This window comes from Cinclus cinclus, chromosome 23 (genome assembly GCF_963662255.1).
Source record: "Cinclus cinclus chromosome 23, bCinCin1.1, whole genome shotgun sequence".
Taxonomy (NCBI): Eukaryota; Metazoa; Chordata; class Aves; order Passeriformes; family Cinclidae; genus Cinclus; species Cinclus cinclus.
The window spans coordinates 4,398,707-4,417,523 of NC_085068.1; the positions used below are offsets into that span (position 1 = coordinate 4,398,707).

The 18,817-nt window shown below is 43.3% G+C and overlaps 1 protein-coding gene across 1 annotated transcript; it reads right to left on the minus strand.

The window, feature by feature from the left end:
- Positions 1 to 928: 928 nt before the first annotated feature.
- On the minus strand, positions 929 to 13,946 carry LRRC38 (leucine rich repeat containing 38). The gene is made up of 2 exons (XM_062507759.1): positions 13,197 to 13,946; positions 929 to 1,179 (listed from the first exon to the last, which is right to left on the minus strand). Exons 1-2 carry the CDS (start codon positions 13,822 to 13,824, stop codon positions 929 to 931), a joined length of 879 nt encoding a protein of 292 aa, XP_062363743.1. The 5' UTR covers positions 13,825 to 13,946.
- Between the last annotated feature and the right edge of the window lie 4,871 nt (positions 13,947 to 18,817).

Here is an 18,817-nt window from a genome sequence, read left to right on the forward strand (position 1 = left end):
TGGGCCAGATTTCACTTTTGTTTATACAGGTGCCAATTTGGATCATGGTGTTGATCTCATTTGGGTTATTCCAGTAGAACCAGGAGCAGAATATAGCCCTTAGTGCTTTAAAATAGCTAAATGGACTGGATGCTGCAACAGTTACTGGTGCTGAGCAGTACAGGGAGGGAAATCCTTTACTTCACTGCATCTAAAAATGCAAAAGGATGTTATATTTAGTATTTGTGCCATGACCAAAGAAGTGGCAGGCATCTGCAGTGGATGACTCAGACCCAGAATCGGATTCACTTACAGATTTTTTTTCTTTTTTTTTCTGAATGGTGCCTGCAATTGCTGTCATTAAATGAAGGATGGATGTTTCTGGAGAACTTTTGTAGGGGGGAAATACCAACCTTCCTCTCATGCTTTCTACAATTCCAGGAATCATTTTAATTTCATTTTGTGTGGGTTTAAGTAGAATCTCCCAGTAGTTAGATCTAGGAAGGATACTATTTTGAATTGCTTCTGTATTTTCAACCTGAAACACCTCCATTCATCCACTTCTTTTCAAAGTGTATCTAGAAAAAGTTTCAAGCATTTATAAGAATCTGCATCTCATCAGGACAATCTGGAAACTCATCTTTTAAAACACTGGAACCTTTTATTTGCTTTTCCCCCCTTTTCCCTCCAATCTTCAAGTTTAAATGCAGTGTTTGATTAAGGACCATGGAAATCAGCCTGGTCTGATTGCAGCAGGGTACATGTGCAAGCAGAGGTGACAGTCTCAGGTCTGCCTTTCCAGCTTGTGGCTAGAAGGGATCCGTACACATTATGAGTTTAAGTCATGTTTAAAGCTTTTACTCTACTTTGTTTTTTTTTTTCCCTCATAGACTTTGGCTGATGATCTGGTAACTGATAAACCAAAGAAACTTAAGGATTTTGACTAAGTTCAGTCCTCGCTGTCGTCTTCATCATCATCATCCTTGCTGGGAGCACACCTCTGGAAGCAGTGCACCAGGGTGGCCAGGAAGAAGCTGGAGAGAATTGCAGCGATGGACACGGCAACTCCAGAGAAGATGATGATAAACAGGTCTGTCAATGACAAACTGAATTTGCATTCACTAAAGCTGACCTCAGATAACTCATTCAGAAAGATTCTTCTGTTCTCCACGGGCAGGGAACACTGGATTTCATGGAGACCTGCAAGGAAGAGGAAAGGAAAACAAATCAGCAGGATATTTATGAATTCTTCTGTTGTTCTGTGTCAGAGATTGAATGGCTGAAGGAAAATTTCAGGGTTAATTCTAGGTTTACAAAATTGTACAATATTCAGGGAAAAGCAGAACAAAACCTGTCATTATCCAAAAGCCCCTTTGAGCAGCTCCTGGACATTAAGTTATCTCACCTGCAGCCTTCCAGGGATCAGGTGTGATCTAGGAGCATGATTTGCAGGAATTAAAAAAGTGAATGTTGAACCCTGGATGCAGCTAAACCTGGAGACCTGAAAACAATTCCCAGCTACTCCCTCCGAACACAAACTCTGACTTCTAAACAGGGTAAGAGGGATACTGAAGCTCCTTCCATACCCTTCTACATTACTTTTTGCCGTGTAGTTCCAAATTAGGGTTGTTTTTTTTCTTTTCTGGTCAAACAACAGTTTGGGTTTAATGGATGCTCTTTTGTCTGTGAGCTGCTTCCACCTTTTCTCTCAGGCTGTCCCGAGGCCAAGCAGACTGACAGATATTGTTCCTGCATTACTGGAGAATGCCAAGAGCTGGGTTCTTTGTAGTGAAAGCAAAAACCCCCCAGATTTAAGAAGTGGTGAGAATAGAGTTGGATCCTGAATGGTAAAAGCACACAGCTCACTGCATGTGCCCAGCTCCTTCTTCATTCACCACAGGGGAGCATCAGGAGAGGGTATAACTGGGCTGGAATGGAACCCATACTGAAGTGAATTAAGTCTATGAAGCTGCTGGCAAGGCAACTTTTGTCTCACTTTTAAGGACACGAATATAAAGGGCAAACTGTGTGTTAATGACACGAGATCTGCTGCTGAGTTGCTCGATCCTCTCCCTCTCCTGATGACCCCGGGGTGCTCTCCCTGGTTTGGGCTCTGCCTTGCTGTGTGCTCACAGAGCACATGGCATTTCCATTCCACAGCTCTGCCACAGAAGCATGCTGTCACTTTAAACAAGGGATGGGGATGCTGAGATTCCCTGTGCATTTGTGAATTCCTCTGGCAGGACAGCTGTGGCAAGTGATGTTTTACTGTTAAACCCAGTAATTAACCCAGCGTTAATCCTCCGGTCAATGGTGCTGCCCTGATTGTCTGGATCCAGCCCAGCCCAGCTGTTGTGTTGATTTGAGAAGTTTTAGCTAATTCCACTTCGGAACCAATTATCACCCTGTCCTACTTGACCTTGTAGTGATGATTGTATTAAATTTTGATGCCTAAAAGCCATCCTGTATCTGTCATATTTGCCTAAAGTTCTGTGGCTTTCCCTCTTTCCCGTGCTGCTCTGACAGGGAAGGTCCTGAGAGCTGCCCAGCAGTGTCAGCAGTCAGCCTGCCCAAGGCTCAGTGTTTGCTGCAGGAAAACTGCTGCCCAAATCCATGCTGGTTTTCCTGAGCCTGGAGTGCACTGGCTGTGCACAGCAGATGGTGAACAAGCACAGCTTGCTCTGGAGACCTGTGAAACCTCCTGTGGTTGGAACTGACCTGGAAGAGAAAGCAGCTACATGGTTTGAAACAACCTCTGAGACTTGTGGAAATCTGACCCTGCAATGTTCGTGTCTTCTGCAGGAGCTGATAGCCTGGAGCACCTGAGCACACAGGTGAGCACACAGAGGCTCAGGAGATACAAACCTGCCCTCTCCAGCCTCTGACTGAGCTCCCTCTATCATATCAACCTTCCAACTGAAACAGCTGAGAGCTGGACTCCAAACCATATTTTCATTTCAGTAAGACTTGGAAGTAGCAGCTCTAGGCAGTAATCAGAATAAGCAAAATGGGGACTAGATGGATATTATACCCTATTCAAAACCATGAGAAATGAGGGATGAGTGAAAAGCTATAGGCTGGAATTTCAAGACCTGTGTCTTTTAAATCAGAATTTTAAAAGCAAAGATTTTTTTTCCAGTAAATAAATATAATCCTGACAGTAATCAAAGCAGTTGCATGAGTGCTGTTTTCAGAGCATCTGAGTCAAGCTCCTCAAAAGAAAGAGAGCGCAGATGCCCATAAGCAACTCTACCTTTTAAAATTTCTGTCCAAATGCAAAAGAAAATCTCAGCTGGCAGCATTTAAAGTACTTCTGTGCTGGAGTGATGGGACACAATATCAGATCTGGATAAGGGAGGAAGTGGAAAAAGAATATATTGAAAAAAAAAGGAGAGGAAAGAAGACTCCAAAAGAAAACTCTTGTCCTGGGTGGTTCTATATGCTGCAGCCTTTGAGTTTAGAGATAACTTACCATGGTAGCATTTGCCCAGAATCCCAGACCTGAAAAGGAGCTCACTCCTTCTTTCCCAAAGGCAGTTCTGCCACGGATCAAAGCTGACCCTGTGCACTGTGAGCTCTACTCCCATTTCCCTGATGCTTTCACTTTACATCACAACACACAGAATGCAAACAGCAAAGGATCTGCAACACACCAAGGCACTTAGAGGGTATTTCTTGTTAGAGAATCAGTGTACTGCAAGGATTTTGAGACTCATTATACAATAAGGAGAAATAAAGATGCTCCTCTCCATGTAGCCATGGGTACTGGAATCCAGGTCATGTTCTCAAACCAAATAGATTAGATGGGAATTTGCTATTGCTTTATTTTGTGACAGTCCAACAGGTTTCTGTGGCCTCAGGTTTTTAGAGAATTCTTAGTTACTGGGAATAACAGATGCCAGTAGATGAAACAGAGCACCCCAGACCAGGGACCAGTGCAGGAGCCTCGCTGGCTCCCAGCTGTAGCTTCAGCCATGCTGTGTATGCAGCACCTCTTCCAAAGGACAGGAATGAGCTGAGCTCTCCCATCCACACCCAGGGCAGTCTCTGAAAACTGTGCTGGAAGCAGCCTGGGCAGACTGCAGAGCCCAGAGAGGGAAAGAAACATTGATCAGCCCGTCCTGTGGGGTGGGTGTTTCTCTCCCCTGAGTCGTGACACTGCTGAAAAACCCAGCACAGCCAAACAGAAGCTTTTCTTTGGACTCCAAAGGAAATTTGGAACAGACTGTTCCTTTGGAACAGTCAACAGTAGACCAGCAGTTCTGTCTCTGGTGGCACAAGGAATTTGTCCTTCCAAAGCTGACGCAGTGGTTGTTGCGCCAGAGCTTTCAACTCTTCACCTGAAAATACCATCACATACCTGCTGAAGATGAGAAATGGACAAACCCATTTTATCTGCTTCCTTCCATAGAAGCACAGCCCTGGCCTAACATTATTTACAGGTAGGTTGTTTTTAGGACATTATTTACAAGTAAGTTGCTTTTAGGACAAGAGAGTCCAAAGAACTGATGGTCTGTATCCCACCTCTCCTGTTCCACTGGTGCCCCAAAGTAGATCCATCTTTTTTCTTTCCTTGGGCAGGAAGTAATTCCAGCACAATAACTCTGCACGAACGATGAACTAAAGAATGGTTTCTAGAAAGTGATCAGTATTAATGACAGGGTGTAGGTTTTTTCCTTTGTGTGATTCTGTTCCATCTAGACTGGCTCAATCAAAACCCTGTCCCCACACACAACCTCCAGAGGACAGGAGATGCCATTTAACCTCAGAACTCCAATTTCACAGACTTTTCCTTGAATGGTATTAATTTTTATAGCTTGTTTCTGGGGGGTTTCTGCATTTTTTCATCATTTATTTATTCTGTAGAATTTATTCTTTTAAAAGACCAGCCAGAATTTTTGTAAAGGGCATCTCAAAGCAGCTTGGTTATTTAGTGCTTGGCTGCAGTAAGAGAGCCTTTGATGACAGTTATATATATCTACCTCATTGCTCCCACAACATATTCAGGGAGCTGCTTCTTCATACCAAACAAAACTGTAAATGAAATAACAAGTGTGAGTGTGCTATAAATACACAGCTTGGGTTATTTTGGTCAGGGCCATCCCATTATCTGTAATGACTCCAGCTGTCCCAAGGACAATGCCACACACCCTGTATCCTTCTGCTATGTCATCAGAAGGAGCAGATGGATTGCACTGGTGCTGACTGCTTTGAAGTGCCAGGCAAGGCACAGGTGCTGGATTCTACAGAGGCTTGTCTCAGCTCTGGAAAAAAATAAGGATGAAAATACAGGTTTGTACCCTGAGGAATAGATTGTCTAAGTGACATGGGAAGTATGAAAATGCTGCAATTCCAGAACCATAATGTTAAAAGGAGAGGTGGGTTTTTAAAAAGAAAGGGGGAAAGGAAGTGTGTTCATAAATAAGTGAGGAAGTATTTCAATAAAATTACCAAATAGGTTTTAAAACAATATGATTAGAATGCCTTATATTAGAGGAGTACAATTCCAGCAAGGGCAGCACTTAAGCCCTGCCAATAAATCAGAGGCAATTAGGCTGCTGCTAGATCCTAAAAACCACTTTGAGTTTGTTTCTGTTCAGGACTATGCCCAGGCTGAAATCTTACCCTGTAAAACTGAACCTCCTAGAAAGCAGAATGCCCCAAAACTGTAACCGGACTGATCTCACCATCTCAAAAAACCCAGAGGCTCTGTTTCATCTGAACCCTACTGGGACTTTGTAGCCATAATCCAGCCATGTTTCTCACAGGTTCTTGTGATCAGGAATTTTTAAGCTATCGAGTGCACTGACATTGCCTGCTCCTGGCTCTGCCAGGGGTTTTCCCTGGATGTATTGACTGCTGCCCTACTGCTCTGTGGGTTTTGGTTTATACTCCTACAGCTAAACACAGACATAAGGGCATCACTGTTTCCAGGTCCACTTGACCCTGTTTTGAAGGAGTCCTTGTGTCTTTCTGTCTCTGCTTATTTCTAATCCCTATGCCAAATACGTCTTTGATTGGAGAACTTCTGGAATTCATTGTAATTTCAGTGTTATGGACTGTCTGTTAACAGACAGGGATTTCCCAGCTATAATTTTGGATGCTGAGTTAAAAAAAGAAAAAAGCCTCAATTCTTTTGGGGTCTTTTAGAGCTCACCAAAAGCAGGTACCAGGACAAAGAGCTTCCTAACATTCAGCAATGGACAGCAGGATGAGATAATGCAAAGGCACATTGGGACATGCATGTATGGAAATGCATCCCCAGAAATATCTGAAACCATAAATGTTTAAATGAGCTGCATGCACACGTGTTCACTACTATGGGTACAGTAAATATAAGAGCACTACAATAGGCTTTTTTTTTCTAAGAGTAAAGTTGGTATTTGCCCTTTTGGGTGGAATTTAGCTGTTCCCTCATGTTGCTGAATGTAGTTGACACAGATTTGAAATGTTTAAATGTGGCATGTTGTTTCTTGTGTGGTATTTTGCTCCCAGCTATGGTTTGCCTCAGTCTCCTTAAACACTGTCACAAATGTATCAGATGTATTAATAAGCGATGAGAGAGGCATTGCCTCTGAAGTGAGATGAGATCTCACTGAAAATAGCCTGGAGCAATCAGAACAGCAAAGCTTAAAAAACTTGAAGCCTAGATTTAGGTCCCTAAAAAAAACTTGTGTGGCCAAGTGCCCTAAAGATTTGCAAAACAGTACTTAGCAGTTTGTATCAATACCTAAATATAAAGTTCAACATCAGGTGTTCACATCTGCAAATGCTGTCCTCACATTCCCAAATCTGTGAAAGATGGATGCACTCCACTTAGGATGGAAGAAAGAGAGTGAAAAGCCAGTGGCAGTCAGATCATTTTACTGAAAATGTCTGGGAGATCAAATTATATATTTATATATATATATATATATAGAAACAGATTTGATGCACTTGTTAAGGAATATAATTTCTGTGAGGAGTTGCTGCTTGAGCAGGATAAAAGCTGCTGGATGTGTGAAATGTCTTAGGGCTTTTCATTCCTTTCCAGACACTGAGATCTGTTCTGTCCTGGTGATGTGGGAGCATGTGCATGGTACTGGGGAAGAGCTGATGGCTGCAATGGACAGAACAGCCTGTCCCTTCTAGCTGCAGCTCACTCTCGTTCTATATTGGAGCAGCAAGTTAAGGAAGCCTTCTCTGCACAGACAATGAACAAATAAGTGCTAATAAAGACTGATAAGTCCAGAGGACTGGTAAAGTGCTCAGTTTCTTTGCTGGCTGTTGGTTCAAATGTTAAACAAAACCCGTGTCGTTATTGTTAGTGTGGAAACACATAATCACAGGATGATTTCATGCAGGTGCTTTTATTGAAGAGCTCTGGGAGCCAGGGTACAAACCCAAATCTGACTCCAACATGGATTCGAGATGAACATGTTTTTATACCCTTTCTGTTAGATAACTATATATTAATTATTAAACCCATATTGTTCTATTGTATACATTGATCTTACCCAAGCATGAATTCTTGTAATTTTCATCAGGTCCCCCAAACGCCTTTTCTCATGATTCTTACTACAATTAAACAATAACTATATTCAACTACCAAACAATCATATCATTTCTCATATGATGATTACACAGGTGCAGTTTCACCTGATCTAATTCGTTCCCAGGGCCCTGTTCCCATTCCCAGCCCTACCAGACCCAACCTTTCTTACCATCCCCTGAACCTATACAATTGCCATGTTTTTGGAGACATTTTAACCCTATGCTATCATTATGATGTTTTGTTTTAAAGAAAATATTTAATATTTTCTGTAAACCCATTAAAGGCTGGGTTAGTGAAATGAGAGATGGTTTAATTTATAGAGTAAGTTATGTGATAGATCTCAGATTAGAGTAGGATCTAGAAAGATCCCAGAAGCAAGAGGTGGTAACCTCACAGCACAGAATGTCTAAACAGGCTTGGAAAAATCCTTCCATTCTTCTGGGTCTGGAGGGGCTGGAGGGTCAGTCCCCCTCCTGTGAGGGGCAGCTGAGGGAGCTGGGAAAGGGGCTCAGCCTGGAGAAAAGGAGGATCAGGGGAACCCTGTGGCTCTGCACAACTCCCTGACAGGAGGGGACAGCCGGGGGGATTTGGGATCTGCTCCAGGGAACAGGGACAGGAGCAGAGGGAACGGCCTCGGGCTGGGCCAGGGGAGGCTCAGGCTGGAATCAGGAGGAATTTCCCCATGGAAAGGGTGCTCAGGCCTTGGCAGGGGCTGCCCAGGGAGCTTTGGAGTGCCCATCCCTGGAGGTGTCCAAGGAATTCCTGGCTGTGGCACTCAGGGCTCTGGGCTGGGGACAAGGTGGGGATGGGGCACAGCTGGGACTTGAAGGCCTTGGGGGTCTTTTCCAAGCTAAATGATTATATTTTATGATTCTCGTTCACTTCTGAAGCTCTCTTTTGGGTCTGAATTGAGTCTGAATTTCTTGCTTACAACCTCATTGCCACCTGCTCTTGTTTTCTTTTCTACCTCCTCTCACTGCCATCCTTTCCCCCTCTTTTTTTGCATAGACATGCTTTGTTATTTTTGCCACTTTACCAGAATTTACTTCTCCATCCATTCTGAGGAAGCCTTTCAAGTAGCTAAACAGCATCTGTGTCAATACTGACACTAAAACCCTCTTGGAATACCTTAGAAATGTGTAGTCACTACCCACAACTTTCCAAAATTGATCAACAGTTCATCAAATGAGCCGTGAGCATCACTCCTCACCTCAACTTTGGCTACTTAATTTCAGACATTCAGGACATCTCTTTTACTTATCACAGCACAAATCCATCTGGAATTCTGTCTCTGGCCACTTCTGAGTGAGTTTTTCAGATCTTCGTGGAAATACAAGTGTGCAAAGATTACCCATAAAAATGCTCCATTCGAACCTTTGCTAAAAATATTTCTAATACTGTTTTTATAGAGAGCAGCAAGATTTTTATTTCTTGCAATGGACAGTGGGGAACTTAAATAACTAAGCAAATAAATCAATTAATCCCAGAAACTGTATACAACTTCCCAAAGATAAGGGGAAGAAAGGAAGTAAAAAGCAAAATGAGGGCAAGATGACAGAAAGGAGACACTACAGTCATATTCCAAGGAATACTTAAGCTCTAATTAAATGTAATGTTAAAAACACATTAGTCTTTAGCAAACAAGGTCACAGGCCCAGCTGCCCAAAGCATGTTCACAGAAAACAAAAATCAGCAATGGCAATGTCAACAAAGCCTTTCAATGTGGCCATTGCAGATTACTTGTATTGCTTTGTTACAGGGATTTGTCTGAATCCAGTCCCTTCATCCTGATGCGATACTCAGAGAGATTCAAGACATGTCTTTTGGACTAATTTTAAACAAGATGTTTCTGCAAAAACGTATTCCATCAAAGCCCTTTGTATTTGAACACTGAAATGGAAGGTTCACAACCCTCTGCTCTGTAGGTCATTCACACCAGTGACCATCTTCTGCTGGCTGAGCCCTGAGTTAAAAACAGTATTACTAAAAGAACTAGGTTAAGAGATAAGGGAAAAAAAGAAAAGTACACTTTTAGCCAAGATAAATGTGATGAACAACAAACTCTGAAAGCAGAAGAAAGCCTGGCCAATACTAAAAGTTGCTGAGTATATTTTTGTAAACCAACTTAGGCATTGATTCTTCCAAGGTATTTTTCCTTAGTTCTATGAGTTTTCATGACCCCATGGAGTAAAACCTTCTAAGAAAGTTTTCATATTTGTCTTTGTAGGGATAAAGATTTTACAGCAACTCTTCTATTTCCAAAATAATCCCATATTCTTAATATCCATAGTCCTGATGGGAAGGCTTTAATATGTACCATTTGCACCATGTGCCATTCAGGTGTAACAAATGCCTACACAACCAAACATCCTCCTTCAGAAAATCTTCATAAGTGGTGTACTTAACCATTGTGACCAGCAGCAAACACTTTGTCTTCTCCAGGAAAAAAAAACTTTTCTATTTTTTCCACTTATCACCATGCTACTGCTCTTCAGAGTTCCTTTGCCTTCTTTGCACTATGCTCACTAATTTGTTTTTAATCAATTACCAAGCAAACCAGTGTGGAAAATTGTAGTTTTGTTTTGCAGTATGAAGAAAATGCTGGATTTAATATCTCTTTATGGTAAAAAAAAAAAAAGTGTTTGCTGTTTTAAAGTGCTATGTTTAAAAGTAAAATTTTAATGCAGTTTTTTAATAAGTCTGCCTGCAAATTTGCCAGGATGAGGGTATCATCTGGGGCAGGTATTCACCTAATGCCAGTTAAGTCCTTATTTATGATTTAGGCTAGATGGATAAATGCTGAAATCTGTAAAATTATTGAGATCCCAGCTGTTTGTGAAGCGACAAGTTGGATGAGCAGAGGCAGCTCAGCTGGGCAGGCAGGTCAGCAGAAGTTAGAACTTTACAAGCTATTTCTGCTACTGTGCCAGCAGGAAAATGGTCCTGGCTCCTGAAAAACTAACGAGTTGAAGCACAGCTTTTGTTCAGACCACTGAATCCTCCAGAAACCTTAATTACAGAGGGACAGAGCTTCAGGATCAATTATCCAGAGTTCAGTTCCCAGACACAAAACTCCCCTTTTAAAATCAACTTGGTATTTGTTGTGCAGCAGCCAAGGGCAGCTGGGGCTGGTGAGTTCCTGCAGTGCTGCAGTGAGAGGTGGAGCAGTGGCCAGGCTCTGAGAATCGCTCAGCTACTGAAGGGCTTTCCTCAGACAGCCACATTCCACTGCTTTAAGTGCTGTTCAAAGCGAGGAACCTAAATGAATGCCCAGACCCTGAATCTGCCTGCAGATGTCCTTCTCCCAGCCCATGAACACAGACCCTTGAACTGCTGCAGAATTCCAAAGCAGAAGCAGGCAAGATCTTTTCTTGGGCCCTGGAAATGCCTCCTTATCTTTCCACCTGTATTTCTATAGAGAAACCTGCTGCCCTACTTCTCCTGGTGTGTTTGCTGCAAGAATCCTTCACCTCCAGCTTTACAGAACTATCAGGAGCAGCCAGGCAATCTGAATGCTCAGTGTTTATTGAGCTTCCCAGGAAAGACCAGACAAGCCTTTGGTGGTCTTGGATGAGTATAACCAGACAAGTAACACTAATTTAATCAGTTCCTAATGGGAATCATGTTGTGGCATCATTAAAAACTGGAAACTGGGTGTAAAACGCAATCAAATCATAATTCTAATAACTTAAAAGTTGCTTTGTAAGGCACGCAGCTGTGGCCATGTATTTCAAAAAGTCATTGAAACAGTCTTTCCTTTTTGGGGTTAGTTTCGAAGTCACCTTTGTGAAGAATGTTTTGGTGCTTTATTAAAGGAGACAGGGAGTGGTTTTGTGGCAGCAGCTCACAAGAAGCCCTGGTGCTTTTCTGCATCCTCTCTCCCTGGCATGCCTGGGTGCATAGAGAGCAGGAGACTCTTCAGGCAACAAATCCAAATCCTTGCAGGACAGCTCTGATCAAATCAATCACTTGAATATTTGCTCCTTCCCTCTTTGTGTTACCAAATCAAGTCTTAGTTAAAGTTTAGAAGATCTGGATAAGCTAGTCATTTTTTCAGCTATTTGGCCAAACACAACTACGGATGACAGAAAATGCTGTGGAAAAGCATCTCTGAGCTTGGAAGACTGGCATTACTATGGGAAAGCTCACTCACTTGAAATTCCCAGACATAAGTTCAGATACACTTTAAAACACTGAGGGGACAGCAGAGAAAGAGGTAGGACAGACTCTGAACAGATCAGGATCTCAATCAGGATCAAGGGGAACAACCTGGAAGTTCAGTAAAAGCCTGGTCAAAGTGAACTGCTCTGTGAACTTATGTTTAGCATTAGAGACAGACAAATATTTGATTCAAATTGGGCAAACTTTAGCTAAAGCATCAGGAAAGCTGGGATAGTAGGTTTGGTTCAGAAAGAATCAAAATCAAAGTTTCACTGACACAGAGAGGAAAAAGCCCAACACTTTTTCCTCAAATCACTTCTTCATTAAAACAACTGACCTACAGCTAAGGATATTCAGGGCAACGTAGATGAGTGTATTAGAAAGATGCTCCCCAAGGTCACAAGCATGGGGAGAACCCGAGTAACTGCAGAGTCTGAGCCTGGAGAGCCAGGACACAGGAGAGCAGCTTCAAACTGTCAGGGAGGAGGTTTGGATGGGATATGAGGAAAAAAAATCCTTCCCTGTGAGGGTGGTGAGGCCCTGGCACAGGGTGCCCAGAAATGCTGTGGCTGCCCCATCCCTGGAAGTCTTCCAGGCCTTGTTGGATGGGGCTTGGAGCAACCTGGAGAGTGTGGAAGGTGTCCCCTGTGGGGCCCTCCCAAAGTTTCCTTGCTCCCAGCAATGTGTCTCTGGGAGCAGCTGGTGCTGCTCCGTGGCAGGAGTTTATGCCCTGGTGCTTGTTGGGAGACGAGAACTGGGAGATGATCTCCTGCTAAAGCTGGATTAAGAGAGGCTTTGGGGTCTGGTGGGACATGTGGAGCAAGAGTCTGGATTCCCTAGACATGGCAGTCTTAACACCTTTCCCCCCCCACCCCCCCTTCCCATGCCTTTCTAAAAATTACTGGCTCAAATACCAGGATTATATATCTTGCATTTTGGGGGGGTTTAAAGCCACTTCAATTTATTTCTCATATTGGAAGCAGTGCTTTTAAATGAAAAGATCCTAAATCGAGATGCTGAAGTGTTCCAAACACAGAATATCACAACAAAATACTTCCAGGAAGGGGCTGACATTCACAGCTGCATAAAATGGGGATTTAACTCTTTTGTAGCAGCTTCATAACTGAGCAGTAAAATGAGAGGAAAAACAGTTTTCCTAAGGAGCTGGCACAGAATATTTAGCTGTTCAAAGGGCTTATTGTAGAAAATGTGTTTACAGAGAGAAAATGAAACCTGGAAGAGAGCCAGCTCTGGGCTGAATGGATATGAAAAGGCTCTTTCACTGCCTGTGCAAGCTTAGTCTATAAATCAAAATTAGTAGGGCTTAATTTTAAAATTTTATTTCTTAAGTGAGAGGAGGACCTGCTGCTGAAAGAAGCCAACATGAATTTAAGGGGCTCGTTTGTTGAAAGCATGCAATTACAGCCTGAGCAAACTGCAGGCAGCACACAGACAGTGGGAGCAGGAACCATCCCAGGCACACACAGACACACAGACTGCACTGAGAGCCACAGAGCTTTACCTTTCTGGAGCTTGGATGCATTGTCCTGTATCCAGCTGAAAAGATTGGCAAAGTCACAGTCACAGACCCAAGGGTTGCCCTCCAAGCGGATGGTCCGCAGGGAGGGCAGCGCTTCCAGGGCTGCCACGTTTAGGCTCTGTAAGTTATTGTCATTCAATTCTAGCACTTGGAGCTGGTCCAGGTTCTCAAAAGCAGCCTCGTCCACATCCACCAGGTTATTGTTTCCAAGGCTCAGTTTTATCAGTTTTTCTGCTGATTTGAATATCCCAGCATCAAGCTGTGTTAAATTATTGTAGCTTAAGTCTAAATACACCAGTTTGGTAGAACTGCTAAATGTGCCCTCTTCTAAAGAGGTGAGGGAGTTATTCCTGAAGTCCAAATAGACTAGATCTCCATAAAATACAAAGAAGTCAGCTGGTATCGCCTGAATGTTGTTATCAGCTATGAGAAGTTTCCGTACATCCAATGGAAAGGGATTAGGAACACTTGGGAGTCCTTGATCCCGGCAGTCTATGGTGTGGTAGTCCATACAGCTACAGACAGCAGGGCAAAGATGACCCCCAGGCAGGAAAAGCAGGCAGGCAAAGCCAGCAAAAGGCAGGAGGCAGGAAGGAAAGCATGGCAACATCGTCAAGGATCTGAAGGCTGTGATGAGCACCCACTTCTAGGAGAAAGACATTTTGCTCAGCTGAGCAGGAGTGCCTGGTACTTGTGTGTGTGTCTGATTGTATCCAGGAGATCACATATCATCACAGATCCGATAGCAGCAGTCTGGAGGGGGAGGGAGGAGAGAGGGAGGGAGGCAAATGTGAGGATTTACTCTGTCAGAATATTATGATGCTGTGCAGGGTGAGGAAAGCGATGATTGGGTACACGGAGGATCTTTCAAAGGACTCCCTTGCTTTTGTGAGCTAAAAAAAAACCCCCAGAGCCTGTTTGAATATTTGCTGTATATTCCAGCAAAGGGGAAATCACACCTGATCCTGTGACTCTGACAGCAACAGCTTCTGCTTAAAAATCCGTTCAGGTAAAAATCCCTGATGAAATCACTTACTGTGTTTGATAGCAGGAGCCTCCCTCAAGGTGACCAGCACCCATGGAAACGCAAGCCAGGGGCAGGCAGGGTCCTGGATGCCTGCTAAGGACAGTTTTCCCTTTTATTTGTAAAACAGAGAGCAGAAGGGGGGAGCTCAAAGACAAGGAACTGTGCTTTGTGCTGTTTCTGGATTCCTCAGCTGTTCACATTATCTAAATATGACTCAGTACCTTTTAACCAAGAAGAATAACCTACAGCAGCACCAAGGAGTACAGTCTCCAGAGTGAGGGGCTTTTCCTTCCTGTTTTAATGTCCCAAAAACTGCTTTCTACTACAGCACCAGTAATGTCTGTTGGGCCACATAAAAATGTGAAATGTGGTTCAAATCTTTAGCTGGTTAAAATTGAACTGGTTTTCTTCATTTTCAGGGGGTTGAAATATTTGACAGTCAATCTGCCTGTCTCCTGTGGCTCAGCAAAAATGATTTTGCAACAAGGCAACTGTGTTTTCCTGACATCCTCAAACCCACACCCATAAAGGCAAGTCCCCAACTTAACTTTTAACTCCATCCCTCCCTCTTTATGCAGGGTGTGTAAGCAGAGAGAGTGGGGAGCTGGGGTCACACCTATGTGCTGTGATGGAAGGCTTTTCTAGAGACAGATGGTATTTGGGTGCTGTGATGGAAAGTTTTTCTAGAGACAGATGGTATTTGGGTGCATGTATCCTGATGAGAAGAGCACAAAGTCAGACACCTTTGGCAAGCTCGTTCTTAGGTCAAAGGGGGGCCAGAAATTTTCGATTTAAGGTCATATTTTATAACTGGATTCAGAGTATCTTTTATCCAGAATAGGGGATAAAAATTTCCTTCTCAGACAGCCTCTCCTTCAAGATAGCTGTGCCTGAACTCAAACAATGCAAGCAGTATCCCTCAGCTCTCCTCTGGAACATACCTAGAAACACTGAAGGCTGGGAGGGATCAAAGAGGGAGCCACAGTGCTCTCAGTAGCACCACTGACAGAAAAAGATGAATTGGGCACAGATTGAAAACCATCTGAACACAAGGAAACACTTCTGCTCTGAGGGTGGCCAGGCTTCCCAGAAATGTTGAACATCACCACAAAACCCCACTGGGGACAGCACTGGGCAAACTTGTTCTGACTCTGCTTGAGCAGGGGACTGGACAAATTGATTTCCAGAGGTCCCTTCCAACCTCAGCATTTCCCTGCACCACTCTTGGGAAGTGAACCTGTCAAGGTTTATACCTTTGAGCACCTCTCTCACATTCTGCAACACACCTTGTTTCTAATTCATAGGTCTTTCAGCTAAACCCCCTTGAGACAGCCTCTAGATCCCTCCCATAAAGACACATCCTGCTCCAGATGTCTTTCATGTCTCAAATTATTTTGAAAACACCACCCAGAAAGAAAGGACACAGCTGCCTCTATAAACCACCAAGGCAAAGCCCAAATAAATTCCTGAGGTGATTATTTAAAATATTTACCTTTAAATTACAGAGGAAGTGACAGTTTGACAGGCTACCTCCAATTACAAAAACACAAACATGCAAAATAACTCTTGGGGTCAGGATACATTGAACTGGCATCAACAAGGAACTGCAACTGGTATTTCTCATGCAGAACTGATGCTTTTTAAACTCTCAGGGCTATAACTTGCAAACAGTTGCTCCTGCTGCATTCTACTGGTTTTCTGCCCCTAATGTAACTAAGGCTGTAGGTCAGGAAGGCAGAACTGATTTGATGTTTTTAGCAGTGCAATTCTACATGGAGAGATTCAGCTCTCTATTAAGAGCAGGTATTTATTCACAGGATTTAAGGGTCTCTGTGGCTCCTCCTCTGCAGATCCCCCCTTTTCCTCTCAAGTGCACAGAATCAGGATGTGACATTTTCATTTCCAAGATGCCTCAGCCTTCACAGATGGGAGACTACAGACAATAAGGCATAATTTGTGAAAGTTCCAAGAACATTCTAGTGGCAGGGGAGGAAAAGGACTCAGCTTCCCTAAGAATTCAAGCAGCCCTTGCTAAAACTACCACTCCTTTCTGCAGAGAACAGATCTTCCTTTTGCTCAGCTGCTCACCTGCAGCCCTTACCTGTTACCCTGCATCCTGCCCCACCCTCAGAGCATCCTGCCCTCTCCTGTGCAGCTGGCAGTGTCTGCCTGAGCCTGGGGGGCTCTCCTGGCTGAGATCTTTGTCAAGAGCTTGGCAGCAGATGAGGGATTACTATCAGGCTCTGGATATTTTGGGATAGGTATCCCATAAGTTTTCTGAAGCATCATCCCTGCTCTCACAGCAGCCAGGGAAACAAGAATTTCTCTGCCAATGTGTGACAGCTCTGATTTTCTGCTCTTCAAGCCCAGCTGCAGTGCCTGCCCTGGCCTGATGCTTTTCTATGCTGTCTTTGATTTCAGAGACTTTCTTCCTGACCCAGCTACTCTGTGCAACATTTCCTGTTTAATTTTATCTTTTTAAGCTTCTGCTTATTTCTGTTTCTCAGCTGTTTCCCTCACAGCACAGAAATTCTTTTGAATCTTTTTGAAACGTCATTCACTTGCCAAACATTCTGTGCAGTTTTGACTAGCAGGAAGAAAGCAAAGCTGTCTATCTAGAAAAGTATTCAAGCTTTACTTTTTAGGATGGTTTATTTGCACCAGCCAGTGACAGTAACCTGGGGGTTTGGCTGTGATGTGCTGAGTGCACAGCACCCTCTTGTGCCCTTGGACACTGGGCAGCCACGACTGCTCTGCTCCCTTCTGGTCAACAATTAACAAGTTTTACTATATTTCTACAGTTTGCCTGTCTCTCATGTTCCCTTCTTCCTGTGAAAGAAACCCCGATCACTCTGTATAAGAAAATAAAATACATAAATCAGGTGTTGTTCTTATGTACTTCAACTGGCACTGTGGTAAAACACAAAATTGCTCTAGTGAGTAGTCTCAGAAATAAAGGGTTTTTGTAATCTGTGCTTCTTCTTCAGTGCTCCCAAGCAAAGGCCCACAGCTTTTCCACCTATTTTCATGCTTCCAGTATTACATTCTAGTTGATACAGGTCTGAAAAATCACAAACCTCCGAAATGGAAATTGATGCCAAACAAAAACTTCAAATACTCTTCTTCCACACAGGTGGGATCCCACATTGATCAGATTTTGACTGTCAGTTGATTTACCTGTGATTCTGCCTTCCAGGCTCCCCTAAAGGGACAGAATGTGTTTCAAAAATGTCCTTGTAAATCAGGGTAACAATTCCAGTTCCAGTTCTAACTGTAAAGGAATTTGTTTTGAATCCATCTGTGGAGAACAAAGAAGGAAAACCAATTTCTCTCCACACCTCCCAGTAGCAGGAGTTGGATAAGCACAGCTGTAGGCAGGCTTTATAAAAACAATGATATGGATTTCCTTTACTTTTTATATTCAGGATAGTACCAGGAGAAACCTTGGAAATAAAGGCAGGGAGAAGGCACGCTGGTCCTGGGTCCTTAGTGTGCTTGCAGTGCTGAACCATGTCAAGCAGTAAGACACTAAGAGAAAAACCATTTGCTCCTGACAGAGTTTTCATCTTTCCATTGGAAACTTCCAGTGCTCCCCTTAAAAGTGCTCAAAACTTCCCCAAATAATCTGAGTAAAGGAGTTAAAAAGAAAGAGCAACCACCGTGCAGACACATGTGAAGGATTCAGGTCTCAGCCAGTGAATCCTTCCTCACAAGAGACTCAAACTGAAAACTGTCCATCCTCGTGCACATTTTTGAGCAGCTAATTGAGCATATTTTTCCATGAAGGAAGTTATTATTCCAGGCTTATGCTTCATTGAGTTAAGGCACATGTCACAGGTGGGCTGCAGCAGCAGGTGCACAGAATGATGGCAAAGGCTTTTCCTGCTCATGATCAGACATCACAAGGTGTCCTGGGCACCACTGCCTGAGTGACCAACAGTATGTTAATCAATTCAGCAAGCACTGAAACCAAGTGCTAAGCAGCATCTCTGAACAAAAATCCCAATTTTATTCAGGTCTTTATCATTTTGGCTTTAGTGTTGTTATTTTTTGGTTGTTTTTTTTCTCTCTTGAGAAAAGTTTTCCCTGCTCTGGGCAGTTTTATGAATGCAGCCAAGGGTCACCTCTGGGCAGTTTCCCCTCTGATCTTACATCTAAAAAGATCTGAAAAAGCAAAAGTCCTAAAATTTATGAGATGATAGAAGCTGTGAGCTGAAGCTTTGTGTTACACCTGCCCAGTGCTGCTGCTGTGCCACTGGGAGGGAAATTGCATCAAAATTAATCAACTTGGCAGCAGCAATGATTGAATTTGAAAACTTCAGACACTGCCAAATGACACCAGCCTAAACCCATCAAAAGACTTGCATCATCTGCCCCAGACAGTGTGCCTTACACAGACATGTGGTCACTCCTTTATTGCAAAGCATTTACAGTCATTAAATGCAGTCACAAGAGATGGAAGAGTGTGAATTGTATTTCCTTTTTCCCCCAGGAATGAGTTTGTATCCAGCTGCTGCAGTGTTGTGTGCTTGCCCCCTATACAGCTCATGCACTGGTCCAGAATTACCAGAGCTTT

What these genes read in the sequence shown, in the direction of transcription:
- LRRC38 (XM_062507759.1), bottom strand. Translation starts at nt 13,824, where the DNA reads ATGTTGCCATGCTTTCCTTCCTGCCTCCTGCCTTTTGCTGGCTTTGCC. An exon ending in TGCATCCAAGCTCCAGAAAG is followed by an intron (nt 1,180 to 13,196) that starts GTAAAGCTCTGT and finishes TCTTCCTTGCAG; the next exon opens with GTCTCCATGAAATCCAGTGT.